The 15,915-nt window shown below is 39.8% G+C and overlaps 1 protein-coding gene across 2 annotated transcripts in view; it reads right to left on the bottom strand.

Moving 5' to 3' along the window:
- CDH13 (cadherin 13) overlaps nucleotides 1-15,915 on the bottom strand; it is a 1,001,991-nt gene that overhangs the window by 784,291 nt on the left and 201,785 nt on the right. For both annotated transcript variants that reach the window (XM_072819442.1, XM_072819439.1), the window contains exon 2: nucleotides 1,016-1,127. In XM_072819442.1, the coding sequence (XP_072675543.1) occupies nucleotides 1,016-1,127 (112 nt within the window). The remainder of the gene's footprint in view (nucleotides 1-1,015; nucleotides 1,128-15,915) is intronic.

The following is a 15,915-nucleotide window of genomic DNA, read 5'->3' as shown; positions in this document are numbered from 1 at the left end:
ATTACTGTGTTCCTTCCAACTCTAAAATGTGTTCCAGCCTCACAGAACAATCCAATCAAGCAGGCTGGTTTTATTTTATTTTGTGTTGTTTTGTCTTGTTTCCCTTTTCTTTTAACACACCAGCCACAGAGCACAGGAACGAAGGAGTGTGGTTAGCGTGGAAGGCAAGCCTGAGACCGTAAGGGCAAATGCAAAATTATCTTCCCTAAAAGGACCTTGCAGCATCTGACCAACTTAAACCACTGTTTTCCTATCATGCTTTCCCAAATGTTAAAGAATGGTGCTCAAGAGCTTACAATTAAATGGTTATTTGTCTACCATCAATTTTAAATTCTATTGTGCTAAAACTATGCTTGCTATGCATTTAGCAATGCACTCCATGCCCTCATAAAGATAAAACAATATGAAACTGGCATTAAAAATAGGAAGAGATTATATCCACAGATCTGAGGGGAGCATATTTTAATTGGAATTTGGGGGGATTTGAGTTTACTCCACAATGTAGCTAGTAGAGATTTTGAATCTTTCTGAAGTCCCTCTTATTAGCCTTCAGAATAGGAGTTTTAAATTCCTATGCCTAAAAATTCCCAGAAGCCAACATCCTACTCTCACCATTATTTTGATCTAACACTATGCACGAGAAATCCCAGTAAAACAGCAATCCTTGGGAAGGCAATGGTTTTGCTCTCAGGGACTGCCCAGGGGAAATGGATTTAATTTCCTTTGCACAGAGTAGCCCTCACATTGGAGTCTGGTGTGGTCTCCTCTTCTGGGAGCAGTGGGAAAATGCTCACCAATGATAAAATACTCAAAAGAGACACATAACGACTTTATATACCTCTCAGCCAACAAGGCCCTAATTCAAGAGCTTCCACCCCAGGTCAAGCAGTGACATAAGAAAAACAATCAGAGAACACTTAGGTTAGACTATATCACATCCTGAGACATATTCTTAGACATTGGCAAATTCAAATATGAGAATAGGCCAAAAGAATCATCATGTGACATTGCTTACAGTTTAGAATCGCCTGGTCCTCGATGAACTGAGCTGGCTGATTGATATGGAACACTTTCTGCTGAAACCCAGGAGTGCAGTCCAAATCTTCTGCAGATGTTAACAGCAGCACCTGAGAAAACCAAAGCCATCAATATTTTAACAGCGGCTTATGTGTTTGCCCTACTAACTTTTACCAAATCTGTGACTTTTAGAAATGAGCCGGGGTTTTAATTTTGTTTCCCAAATGAAGAGGTAAGTTGATACTTCTCCTGTGGCTGCCAACAATTCTCTTTGGCAATGAGATTTGGAAAATACACAAATGGGAACAGCTGCTGTAGTTTCCATCAAGTTGCTGTTAAAGAAATAACTTTGTCAGATTTTTACACCTGCTAAGAATCTCACCATGGCTTCTATGTGTGAAATTTCATTACAAAAACAGTCAATTTCATATGATGCCCAAGCTAAAACCAACTTCACTGTCATAGATGCAAAGGAGCAGTGCCATTCATAATGAGGAGGAAAACAGAATATTCCACTGGAAATTATTTCCCAAAGGAATTCAGAGCTCACTATACCTTCACAATCAAATATGGTGGCCATGAGCCACCCTCACCTACTCAGCACGTGAAATGTAGCTGGGCTGAAATTGTCAATATAAAATACATGTTGGATTTTGAAGGCTGAGTGCCAAAAAGAAAAATAATGTAAAATATCTAATTTAATAATGTTTATATGGATAACATGTTAAAATGATATTATTTTACAGAGTAGACTCAATAGATGTTATTGAAGTCAGTTTCACCACTTTATTTTACTTTTGTAAGTTTGGCTGCTCAAAAAATCTAAAGTTTATAATTGCTTCCAAAAGCTCAGCTCTGTCTTTGCAAACCCTTGGGGTGCTTCATCTCAGACTCAAAAATTTAAGTTATATATTTTGGAATATGAAAGTATGTGACACATTCTTGGACAAGGGGTACTTTCGTAAGGTAAGAAATGGTCATGGGTTTAGTATGGAAAGAATACAAGCCCTATGAAGATAGAAGTTACCTCTTCCCCGCCCCCCTTTGATACCAAGTACCTACCACAGATACTGAAGCTGAGAAGATGCTCTATAATATTTAACATATAACTGCTAACATTTTTCGACCTTTACTATATGGCGAGCACTATGCTAAGTTTGTTATATGCATCATCTCCTTTAATCTCCACAACAGCTTATATTATATTTAATATTTTATAGGATACATTTTACAGACAAGGGGCCTCACATTCTGGAGAAGCTAATACATTTGCCCAAGACCATACATACAGTGAGGATGGGTGGAACAAGGATCTGAATCCAGGCTTAAGTGTCCTGAATTTGGATCACTTATCAGAGCTCCTCCCACACACCCCTTACACTTTCCATGTCATGGAGCAAGATTTTATATTTTTTTTTTGCCCGAGATGTTTCTCTGAAGCCTGTGGAAGGCTGTTTTAACAGAGCATGGAGCCAGCAGAGAATGTTTGGAAATTCATATTCTTAGTAGCAGCCCTTGGCCATTACTGATGAGAATTGGTGCACAAATACCCCAGCTCTCTCACAGCTCAGGAGAGATAATCATGCAAGCAAACGTTCTGTTTCCCTGTTTCCACTTGGATTTCAACTCCAGCTGCCCACAGGGGTGAGCTTGATATTCACCTTCCATTCTTCCCTGGCTCATTTCCTCATCTCTTGTTGGTATTTTCTGACACCACCCTCCAAATGAAACTACTGGCACTCAAATCCTTGACTTAGTGCCTGCTTCTTGGGAAACCAAACTTTGATACTAGGATGCAAACTTTTAACCACTATACACAAGCTGTTGAAGAAAACTCATTATTATCCCCACCAGCAAATTCAAAAGAGTGTACAAAAGGTTGGAAGCTGAGGAACCATGGCTTCTCTCTAAATACCAGCCCACTGAAATGCACTGAACCCCAAGGAATGAGAGCAAGAATTAATCTTTGGAGATTCATGGTATAGCCAGACTGAGGAACATCAGAGAAATTGAAATGGAGAAGTCATCACCCTGACTGACATCATCTTTCTAAAATCAAAGGGGTGAGGATATTATAGTTCCATATCTGAGCAGTTCTGCTTGTGAAACTTTCTCTTGCCTTCAGAGCAGGCTCTGGTTAGATTGCTTCCAAGGCAATCATAATGCTGACATCCCAAATGGCACATACACAGAATGCAGATTCAAGACTCAGAATAATTTGCTGGCAATTTTGCAAGCAGAAAATCTATAACTGGCCAACGCTAATTCAGTTAAACAGAAAGTGGTCAAAGGTTGTCCCCAGGCACCCTGTGCCTACAATTATACCTTAACCTTCTAATCAGCTAATTCTGCCTTTAACCCAAGACCAGTAAACCAGTCATCCCCTAGGAACTAAAGAGATGTCATTTCTCTAAGGATCCTGAGTATAAGAACCCAGAACTGGTTGAGAATTTGGTTGAGTTGAGCCCCTGTTCTTGTCCCTCTGCAGCTCCATCTTTGTCCTGATTTCTTGGTAGGCTCTATTCAGGATTCCTCTGGAGTCATAAAGACATCTCTGACCATCAGGTGGGAGTAGGAGTGGTGAGAAGATTCCCAGGGGCTGTTTTGTTTGTTTGTTTTTTGTTTTTGTAAATTCTTGGGTCACTCCACTCACCAAAGTTTAAGTTAAATGCTTATAAGGGAAAAGCATGCAGCACTTTCCTAAGCAAGGTATGACTTAGCAAAGTAAGAACTAGTTCTTCCTGCCTGCATTCATTCATTCACTTATTCCCCCAAATTTATTAATCTCCTGGGACTCAGCAAGCACTTTGCTAGGTGCTGTTCTAGATCTTATACAGAAGCATAGTAATGCAGTAATTAAAAGCACAAAGTCCAAATGTTCAAATCTTGGCTTTGTCTTTTACTGGCTGATAGTAATGGAACTATGGAAAATAAGATGGGCATTGAGAGGAGGAGCTATATGGATTCAATGCATGGTGCATCTAAAGCAACAAGTATTCTGGTGGCACCTTGGTGGCTCAGTCAGTTAAGTGCCTGACCCTCCACAGCTCACTTGTGTGCTCTCTTTCTCAAAAAAAATTTAAAAATTAAAAAAAATAAAATTACTAGAATAATGTCACACAGGATAAGTGATCAGCAAGTGTTAACTGTTAATGTGGACTAGAAAAGGTGACGGGCATTAACAAATCACAATTTCATTAATTAACTAGAATTTTACCTTGAGAGGAAATTATAGGTGTCTTTGGGAGCATGAAGAAGGGACAAGGAACCCAAGGAACCTAACTTCATCTAGGGGGATCGGGGAAAGCAAACCCAGATAAAGGACATTTCTGCCTCGATCTCAAAGTTGGGTCAGAATTAGCTGGATCAATGGAAAGGAACATAGACTTATCTTGTCAGCCAACACACCCTTTTCTTTCACATAAGTGTCTGTCTGGGTTTCATGTAACACATCTCTGAAATTACAAAATTGTATTTAAAAAAGAATCCAGATGAATTTAGGGCTTCCCAAAAGTTGAATGTCTGACTGGGCAGTAGTGGAAGATTACTCTACTTACTGCTATTGCCCCTTGACTTTTTCCAAGAATTTAAACAGTATCTGTGCATGAACTTGTCACGGATACCCATCCTTCAATTTTAATCACACTGAGTTTGGTGGAAGAATAAGTAAGAAGTATCCACACATTGGTTTAAAAACGAGTATTTGGACATTACTCCAAAACGAGGTAAGCCCCTTCTCCAACATCGTCAGATGTCATTTTTACAAATATGCACCCTGGACATACTTTTCTCCAAATCCTCTTGAACATTTCTAGAATATATGCTATGAACAACATTCTGAATTTATCTTTAATGCCTTAGAAATAATGGTCTTTCTATATGTTTTTTTTGCTCACTCATGCATTAGCTTGCACCTCATAACCAACAGGCAACCAATACACCTTTGAAAGCTCAGCAGTGACCAAATTTTATGATCACTGAAGGATTTCTATTATTTGAAAATTACAATCAGCCTTCTTATGAAAGCAGATTCATGTTCGGACAAACTATAAGCACAGGACAGAGCTACACTGGTTCTATATGAGTCCCAGCTTATTAGCTGCCATTTACCAGTGTGACCTTGGGCAAGTAACCTTCTGTGTCTAAGTTTCCTCACATAGAAATTGGAACTATAATAGCATCTCAAAGTTATTATGAGGATTAATTAATGAGTTAATTGTCGTAAAGGCCCTTATGTAGTACCAGGCACATAGTGGTTGCTCAATAAATGTTTGCTGTTATTATCTTTGTTTCTATATATTATATTTAAGCCAATATACAGGATTCACTGATATTATATTCCTCAAGAATATAATAGACATTGACAGATATCAGCAAAATATAACTTTCGTTGCTACTGTAAAACTGTTCAGTGTATACACTGTGCTCAGAAATATTCAAAGGGAAAGAGCAGGGGCCTGAGTCAGGTAGAAGGTGGGAGGGGCGGGGTTGAATGTTGAGGTCAGGTGCACAATGGAAAACATCAATGCCTGTTGTGAGCTGAGCTGTGCTGCTTTTGCAGGACACCAAATATCCTTTAAAATGGCAGCTCAGAGCTCCATCCTCTGTGTAAGAGCCACTGCCCTACACGTACACACCGATAGCAAAACCTTACATCACTCTCTTTATACATGCTTCCTTTTTTAGCTTCCATTTCTTTGCTGCTATTCAGAGCTTTCTTTTTTCAAAAGAAAGGGTTTATGTTTATCCTGACAGGTAGTGATTCACGAACATAGCCAACTTGGAATTTGCTTCCAGAAAAAAAAAAAATTTTCTGTCCCAGACTGCAGGTTGCCAACTGGCAGCATATGGGATGGATGTGGCCAGCAGATTTGGTTAGTTTAGCCATAGCAGTCTATCATAAAAGTTAAATTATCATGTTATTAAGAGTGCACTTCTCTTGGCTGTCCTTGTCTGCACCATTCTCTGTATTACTGTTCCCGCTTACTTGACTCTGCTACTCACTTGTCTGGCTCTGAGGCATCTGAATTTGCAACCCCTACTCTAAACTTTGGAAACAGGCTTTTCAAGCAAAGAACTCTCCTTGTTGTGAGTCTCTAATTAACTTATAATAATATCCATAACTGTATGCTCTTGGCTCTGTTGCAGTAACTTTGGCCACGTGCTAAGCTCTGGCCAACAAAAGGAGAGTAAAAGAGTTTTTGCCACTTCCACCTGGCCCCTGAAATGCCCTCTCTTCCCCATCTATGAAAACAGAAAGGAGGGTCTTCCAAGATGGCAGAGCCATCCAATAGAAAAGCCCAGAAATCAGTCCTTGCTTAGAAGACAAGCACTTTAACAGAACTACCCAACAAGGAAACTGCACATGCAACGTGCAGACCCCTAAGATCCAGGGTTGTGTGTGTGAGCCAGCAGCTCACCTGGCTGACTATATACTAGATGTGGAAAGGACAAGGACACAGAGGGGCTCCTATATCATGGCATCACAAATATGTTCCAGAGGTCAAAGAGATACAGCAGGACTGAAGAAAAGCTTAACACAACTGTATTCAAAGTAGCCATAGCTAAAAAAACAGAGAAACTTCCTGCCACAAATAATTATCTCCGCAGGCAGTGAACAACCTCAGATCTCATCCTCTCTTAAGCCAGCTCCAAAATGGTATTTCCCAAGTGAACTCACTAGACTCTCCTGGCCCCTCATTGTTTTCCTTTCACTGACTCACCGCTTTTTGCTATTAGCGTGGATGGACAGTTACTTTATCCTTGCCACAAAACACCTCTGGTTTACTCTTGTCAAAGCCGGCCTACTGGAATCAGTTTGGAGGAGCTTAGATTGGCGGGGAAGAAAGGCTACTAGCTCTGACTTGCAGGATATAAAAATGTTACAGCAATGAATTTTGATTGATTCTTTATCCTGCCAGAATCCTTGAAGGGTTTATGAAAGCATTCTACCTACAGGGAAAGCATAGGAAAAAGAGGTATTTAAAGGCATGCATTGGCACATCCATGTACACACACAAACATACGTGCACACGTGCATAGGCACATATCCATATCCTTACTGAGAGTGTAGCTCATGTCATCCACCCCACCAAATCTGACCACCTTACAATCTTCTTGATGTTCTATAGCCCTCGGGACACAGAGCACCTGCCACTATCTTGGCCACTAAGGTAACTGACACTTAGAAATGATTTTGTGATTTTGGAGAAGAAAAAGAAAGAGAATACTTCCAGTTTGGTGAGTCCCTCATACGCAGTGTGAGTTAATTGAGTGTTGTTGCCTTCATACAGAGTTTAGGACCAACATCCTAGACCTTATTTCCAACTGAATGCTACTCAGTATCTTTTCCTCAAATTGTTAAAAGGGAAGTCACACAATTATGACACCCAAAGATGTCCTCAGGCCAATCCACAGAACCTGTGAATATGTTTGATTAAATGGTAATGGGGAATTAAAGGTAAAAATCCACTGACTTTAAAATAGAATGATTATTCTGAATTATCTAAATATAATCAGAAGAATCCTTGAAAATGGAAGAGAGAGAGAGAGAGAGAGAAAGAGACAGAGAGAGAGAGAGCTGAAGAGCTCGAGAAAGAGATGTGACAATGAAAGCCAGGCCACAGGGATGTGGTGTGAGAAAGCCACAACTTGCCATTGCCAGCTTTGGAAGTAGAAGAAAGGACTGCCAGCCAAGGGGTCAAGAGGCCTCTAGAAGCTGGAAAAGACAAAAATACAGAGTTCCTCCTAAACCTCCAGAAGGAATGCAGCCCTGCTGACACCATGTTTGTATCTCAGTGAGGCCCATTTTCTGGATAGGAGTGTCAGAGGATCATGATGTGGAAATTGCTGTCTGAGCACTCCATTCGTGAGCACAAATAGGCACAGATTCTTCTCTTTTTTTCTTAGCAATTGTCCTTTCAAGTGGTGGGGCATTTTGATCTGCTGTTATGACAGAGTATTTGGGTTCATTTTTTTCATTAGTTCCCTTAGTCAAAGTTTAAAATTTCTATTATCTGCCAGGCCTTTGGATAGATGCTGGAGATGGAGAAATGAACAAAGGCCTTGGTAGAGCTATTATCTAGAAGGAAAGGCAGGCATGGGGGCAAATAATACCATATAATATAATATTTTCTACATATTGGGAATTAGGAAGTAGTTCAAAACAAAGAATCTTGAGCTAAATTACCTGGGTTCAAGTCCTAATTTTACTACATGGTTGCTGTGTGACCCTGGGCAAGTTCCTTACCTTCTCTGTGACTTAGTTTTCTCATTTGTACAATATACCCAGTAAGTTCATCTACTCTCATTGGTTTGTGAGAGCCAATAAGTTAACATAAATCAAAAGGTTTAGGACAGGAGCTGGCTCATACTAGGTGCTATACGCTACCTACTATTATTATTTATATTAGTATAGATGATTATGTAAAAAGTGTTATGGAAGGAATAACAGACTGGAATAACAGAAGGAATAACAGACTGTTTCAATGAGAATAGGAACTGGGGCCATGTCACAGATAAGGCCATATTGGAAAGCTGATTGACATTTTTCAAGTAGCAAAGTATAATAAAGAATGTTCCATGCAGGGGTTTGGTAAGTGCAAACACCACAGCATGCCAACTGAAGAAACAGGAAGCAATTTTGCAGGGATAATAAGCTTTGGGTTGTTTTCAAGATTATTTGGAAGTGTTTTGTCTTAAAGTAGGATTGAGTTGACCAGGCATGTCCTCCTCTAGTCTGGCTAAAACAGAGCCAAAAATAATTCATTCAATGAAATCACAATTTCTGTCTAAACAGGATTAACTCTTTACAGTTAAGATTCCAGGATTAATCAACGAGACTCAATTGGTAAATTAAAAAAAAAAAAAAAGTTTTGTAAGAATTTTAGTCAATGCAATTAGGAAGGCTTTTTTCTCTGGCCCTTGGAAGAAACTAGAGGCTGTATCTGCCCTCGAGTTGGTAGTATTTAGATCTATTTATGAAATTTTAGTAATTAATTTGGGATTTCAAATGCCAGGTAAGACCTGCTTCCCTTAAATGAAATAAAGAAGGGAGTCTCTGTATGAGATACTCATGGTGAGACTTAGCAGCCCCAGGAAGTTCAAATGAGCAAATATGAAGTACCAACTGTGTGCCAGGCACAGGAAGAGTTGTCCGGTCTGCATATAAAACCCTAACCCCATGGAGACAACAGGTTAGAAAATTACTAGATGAATAATCCGGGGGTTGAGTATTCAGTCCAATAGAAGACAGTGCCCGAGGCCATCACCTTAGCTAGCCTCTCATCATAGCCACTGCTGCTGTGAAGTGTTCCCTCAGAGCTCAGCCTTGCCCTGCAAAGCGTCCTCAGTCTCTTCACATTCTGCTGTGGGGCTTGCTCCTATACTGCAGGAGCCTGGTTAATGCAAGGTCAAGCAGAGCTGGGAAATGTAGAGGAGCTGATGCTCCAGCTGCAGCCTTTAGTGGTGCCCTCAATGCTGGGAAATGGAAGCCAGTTACAGGTCCTAATTGCCTTCCTCTAGAGGCACTCTTCTGAGAGACATCCCATGTGCCTTCCAGAGGTCCTGGTGGCTTGAGCCCTAGCTGCCCACAGGAGTGATCTCAGTGACACTTCATTACATGGGCTCTCGCCCTCCTCCCTTGCCTCACCCTCTGGCCCCTCACTCCTGCTTCCTAGGTCATCTCCCAAAGAAAACAATCTGTATCTAGCCCTTTGTCTCCAGCTCTGATTCAGGGGAACCTAAAGTAAGACATGTCCCATTCATTAGTTTCGTATTGCTGCTGTATCAAATTATCTCAATCTTAGAGGCTTGAAAAACATTTTGTTATCTTACAGCACTGGGTATCAGAAGTCTAAAATTTGTTGACAGGGCTGTGTTCCTTCAGCAGACTTCAAGGTACAATCTGTTTCCTTTTGCTCTCCAGCTCTCATAAGCCAACAATAGCATTTAGCGCATGGCATCCTTCCTCCATCTTCAAAGCCAGTAACATAGCATCTCTTTGACTTTCTCTCTCTCTTCTTCCATCATCATATGCTCTTCTGTTTCTGACTCCTTTTGCATCCTTTTTATAAGGACCATTGTGATTATATCAGGCCACATGGGTAATCCAAGTAATAGTCACATGTTCTAGAAATTAGGATGTGGACATGTTCAGGAACTATTACTAAGCCTCTTATAACCCATGAGTAACTTCTATAAGGGAAGGGGAAAGTTTTATAAATACAGTTTCAGTCCAAAATGTCCAAAAAGTATAGAAACAATACAAATATAATATATATAAGTGCCCATCAATGGAAGAATAAAGACTATGTAAGATAGATATATATTGTACACATTCCATATATAATATGTTCCATGTATCATATCAGATATTGCATATTATGGAATATTCATAAAAATAATCTATATAAAAATAGAATATTATTTAGCCGTGAGAAAGAAGGAAACCTTGCCACTTGTGACAACATGGATGGGCCTGGAGGGCATTATGCTAAGTGAAATAATCCAGAAAGAGAAAGATAAATACTACATAATATCATTTATATATAGAATCTAAAGAAAATCCAATTCATAGAGAGTAAGAAAGAGGTTGCCAGGGGCTGGGAAGTAGGGGAGACAAGGATACGTTGGAAAGAGGGTACAAATTTTCAGCTATAAGATGAATAAAATCTGAAGATGTGATATAGAGAGTAATGACTGTGGCTGGTAGTATGTGGTGTGGTTAATGCTTGCTGGTCCTCACCAAAAAAATAGAAACTTAAAAAAAGAAGAAATATATATGTGAGGTGGTAGAGGTGCTAATTTACTAGATAACTAGATGGGAGGCAATCCTTTCACAATGTATAATTAATGTGTGCCAGTTGCCATGATGTACACTTTAAATGTATTAAAATTTTGTTTGTCAATTATGCCTTAATAAATCTGAAATTTAAAAAAAAATTTTAAACTCCCAAAATGTCCGAGAGGGAGTCATCCCATAATCATCCACATTCCTGACAATATTTATCTGTGAAATCAGGAAAATCTGAAGGAAGACTCCACTGATGGTCAATAGTCACCTATGCAGGCCTGATGTTGTGTCAATTTAACAACTAGACTATGACCTTTTCTTGCTTAGAAATAATTATCAGATCCTGCCTGGCCTTGCTGTGAAGTGGAACATTTTATTCTAACTGTGCAACTCTCAACACTTTCTTCTCTGCCAGACATTAGACAAGATGTCAGATTTGTCATCACACCGGAAGGTTTTTATTAATTATCTTTCAGAGGCAAAGTCCTTTTTGTAATTTATTTTTTCACACCAGGAAAATTCTTCTATTGAACTAAATGTCTATCTTGTTAAATTGTTTTTTTTTTTGTTTTTTTGTTTTTTTTCTGCTAAAGATTTTGGCTTTGAAAAGTTCCAGAAGAAAAGAAATAAAGCTAGCAAAAGTTGGTGTTGAGGTCAAAATCTAACTGCCTAGGGATGCCTAGGTGGCCAATTGGTTAAAGTAGCAGACTCTTGGTTTTGGCTCAAGTCATGAGTCAGAGTCTTGAGATTAACCCCCACATTGGGTTCAACACTCAGCGCAGAGTCTACTTGAGATTCTCTCCCTCTGCCCCTCCCCACTGAGCTTGCACACACACTTTCTCTCTCTCTAAAAATAAGTAAATAAACCTTTAAAATCTAACTGCCTAATACGTAATTAAGAGAGAAATTTGTTCAAATGCTTGCTTGCCTGTATCAGAAGGAATTGTAATGACTGCTCTACTTGCCAATTAATCATGTTCTTAAAGATTCATTCATGGATATAAGTAACATTTACTGAGTGCCTACTACCTGTTAGTGACAAGATACACAGAAATTAGTAAGACAAAGCTCCCACCCTTTAGGAAGACAAAGCACAACAGGAAAGACTGGTATGTAAATACATACTTTAAAAACACAATTAAAAGTATAGGATTGGAGTACACAATCTTGTAGAAATAGTAAAAGAACACAGTTGGCTCAATGTTAGGGGAGTGGGAGTAAGGTCCCTAGAGAAACCACTGTCTTAGACACATCAATTTAGTTGATTTTGCTTATGTACCCTTACATTTTAAACAAAGAAGATGCACAGTGAGGAGGACTAAGAATGATAGTGATCTTTGAATTTCCTCTTCAGTGCTGCTACTAGTTATTACTCAAAAGGACTCAAATGTCTCAAGACTGAGCTACTCTGATGTTGAAAAAAAAATTCCTAGTGTTCTATAACAACTTTGCTTTTAAAAGGGAAAAATTCTTAAGATAGAAACTAGAAAATAATTTCATATGCAACTTTTTTCTGCTTCATATTTCCAGAGTAGTAAGCAAGATAATAATATAATGTCTAAGTGGAATACTAGGTGGCCTCGGGTTTCAAGAAAGAGATACAGGGAGGCCTTCCAGCAGTGAGGAATACCAATGGGAGTCCTCATAAGTGTTTAACAACTGGCTCTTCAATAAAGAAATGCCATGATTTGTAACATTTGCTAATTTCCATGATGCAACTATTCCCCCCATGGCCAATTCTGAGTTACCAACATGGTCACTGTGTACAGAATTAGAAAGAAATATGCACAATTGGCTCCCATGAGCTAAGCAGTGCCAGCATAGCACTGGGTATGCCATTTCCTAATTCTGGTAGCGTGGGCTAAGAACTTGCTTGGATTTTTGCAGGGTTTTTATGAACTATGAACCACCATGACCCCAAGGAGAGCTTCCTTCTTTCCCACAGTGACACTTTGTTATTGAGGATGGGGTTTACTGCATAGGAGTTAAAACAGCCTAGAAAATCCTTACTAATGGAGCAAAACGGCCCACCATAATTTGGTTTTTTAGTAAGAGAAAATGCAATGCATCCTTGATTCGTGACCGTGTGTTATTTAAATATTGCTTTTGATGTTTTATCCAGAATCCTAGCTCGAATGATCAGAGATAATCCTGCCTTCTGACATAATTAGGGAGATGCTGCTTTGCTAAGCTGGAGGATAATCAATTTGACCTTGAAAGTTTGTCTATAGTACTACAAATATTCAGAACACAGATGTGCAGCCACAGAAGAGTCTTCCTCAATAGTCAAACATCAGCTATAGCCTTTCTTCCAAGGACAAGAAGGCTCTACCAAAGAGGGTGCAGATTCTGATGGCCAGCAGATCCTTAAAGGCCACTGAATCTGTGAGATGGCCTTTAGTTTGTGGATTAATCACTAACATTTAAATATCAAGGATTTTCACTAAGTACTTGGGTTGTTTTGAGACGATGCTGGGACTATAGTCAAACATTCTCCTGATGGACAGAACGTCTTCTCCAAGTGACCACAGTCCATGTCCCTCCCTCTGTCTCCCAGCAGCAAGTACCATTTACCTTTTATTATCTCAGTTGCACTGTTGGTTTCCTAAATTAAACTTAAAAGTGATGTTTGGTTTGCATTCATGTCTTTATATGAATTTTTCTTATACCAAGTCCTTTCATTCTTTTACATTACCTTCCTGGCCTCTCCTGGCACCCGAGTTTCCATTCTTCATTTACTAATATTCCTAGGAAAAGAGTCTCCCTTGAATGCGTTGCAGAGAAGTTGTATTTAACAGTGAAACCACCACCACCATAAAAAAGTCTACAGTATTCTCCTCTTGAAACTGCTTTCATATTTACTGTCTTCTGAATTCTGGGGAGCTGAGTCAGCCTGCTCCATTACTCAAGTTCATATTTTTTTCAGAGCATCAAGCCCTTCCTCTTAGCTGGCTTGCTCAAAGGCACAAACTCTTTAAAGTGATAAAAATGATATTGCTGGTCTCCAAAGACGGAGAACATCCCCTCCCTCGGCTTCACTGCAGTGTCAACCGAACACCCTACTTTCTAATATCTACAAGAGGCAGGAAGCCTCTTCGACTTGCTCCTCACTAAAAACAAACAAAAAGGTATACATAGATACAAATATATTAACTCAGGAACCCCTCCCTCACATTACATTTAGGTGTGGATAAGCCAGTGTGTTTTCTCCAAAAAGCAAATATTTGTCAGGTTTTGAGCTGAGAACAAAGAAAACATCTAAGCCAAAAAAGTTTGAGAAGGACATTTTATTTTTTTCTCATGTCTATTTGAGTCCACAGGTTCAATTACCTGAAATTTCATGAGTCAGTCCTTGGGATATTTTCATCTCAAACTGGATTACTGTAATAATAAAAGTTTCTGCTAATCCTACTACTCTTTCAAAGTAAGTTTGATTTTTCTTTGGAAAAAAAAATAGTATTATCTCCCCCATAGTAAAATTTACAGAAGATATCTTCTTCAAAAAAATTATTCAGTGCAGAGTACGGTCATGTGAACGGCCTCCACCCCAGGCTGGGAGGGATACATTAGAGTCTCCCTATGTAGACATTGTCAGCTGCAGACTTTATTTTAGGGCTTCAAGTCTTCATTGGTAAATCACAGCCCACAGGCCCAATCCAGCCCACCGCCTGCTTTTGTAAACAAAGTTTTATTAGAACATAGCCACACTCACTGATTTACCTCATGTCTTTGTTTTCACACTACAGCAGTAGAGTTGAGTGTCTTGCAACAGAGACCTTATGGCCTGCAAAGCCTAAAATACATATTATCTAGCCCTTCAGGAGACAGTTTGCAGACTCCTGGGCCAGAGGGCAAAATGGAAAAAGATAGGGAGCAGACCAGGAAGGGCCAATGAATCTGCTCGGCCACGCCTTCCCTGTGGTGTCACAAAAATTGAGAATTACTCGAGAATCTAGGCCAACATGCTGAAAACAGAGGTGCCCCACAGCTGCTGTGAGTATAAACAAAACGACGAGCTTCCTAAGTAGTTTTCCATGAACCAGCCCTTTTGAAGTAGGCTCCTGTGGAGAAGGTGCAATTGTGGAAAGATGGGATTTTAAAAGCCCAGAGGCACCCAATGTCTTCGTGATATTTTTTGGGTCAGTTTTCTGTAAATTCAACATTTGCCAAAAAAAATAATAATAATAACATCCAAAGAAGATACTTTAATAAACAGGAAGGACATGGAGGGTTTGGTCTTTGGGATAAAGAAAAACTAAGTGTTTCATAATAATTATCAATCCCCATGTGATAAATATTAAATGAGCACCTACCATCTGCCAGTCCTGTACTAGACATGGGAGATGACATAGAAAGCAAAATATACACTTTTCTGCTCTTAGGGTGCTTAATTCCAGTAGAGGGAATACCAACCAACAAATAAAAAATAAGTACAGAGGATCATTTCAGTGTGATATATGCTATAGAGAAATTAACATCAAATGATGGGGTAGGAGGAAGGGCATTCAGTGGGGGGACGGGAAAGAGCCTTCAGTGAGGAGAATGCTGAGGAGTTGGTCACACCAGGGTCAGTGCATGAGCGTTCAACCGCTGGAGGCAGAGGCAGCAGCAAGTATAAAGGCAAGGCTTTGCTATAGGGATATGCCCAGTGCTGGGAGGAGGGTGGATGGAGGGCAGCACAGTGGATGAAGCCAGAGTTTAAGAGAGGCCTTAAGGCTTATAATGCAACACACAGAAGAGTTAAGCTAGCAGACTTGGGATTGCTGTCTTGGAATCGCCTGCTTGCAAGTTTGGCCTTTGACTGACATCTGGGAACTTGGATTTGGGGAGGGCTCCCACTACCCTAACTGATAAGGCTGTCTCGCTGTACCTAAACTTTATACACAAATATTGTGATTTATGCTGAGCACCTGCTTCCTTCTGAGATCCTGAATCTTTGATCCGTACCAGGCAGATATGTGTGTGTGACCAGCCCACAGTAAAACTCTGAGCACTGAGTCTCTAGATGAGCTTTCTGGTTGGCAACATGTCACACATGTCACCACAACTCATACCTGGAATGATCAAGCACATCTACTAGGAGAAGAGCCTTCTGCCTCAATTTC

The sequence above is a fragment of the Canis lupus genome, chromosome 3, assembly GCF_048164855.1.
Source record: "Canis lupus baileyi chromosome 3, mCanLup2.hap1, whole genome shotgun sequence".
In the NCBI taxonomy this organism is placed as follows: Eukaryota; Metazoa; Chordata; class Mammalia; order Carnivora; family Canidae; genus Canis; species Canis lupus.
This window is presented reverse-complemented; position numbering and strand designations above follow the sequence as displayed.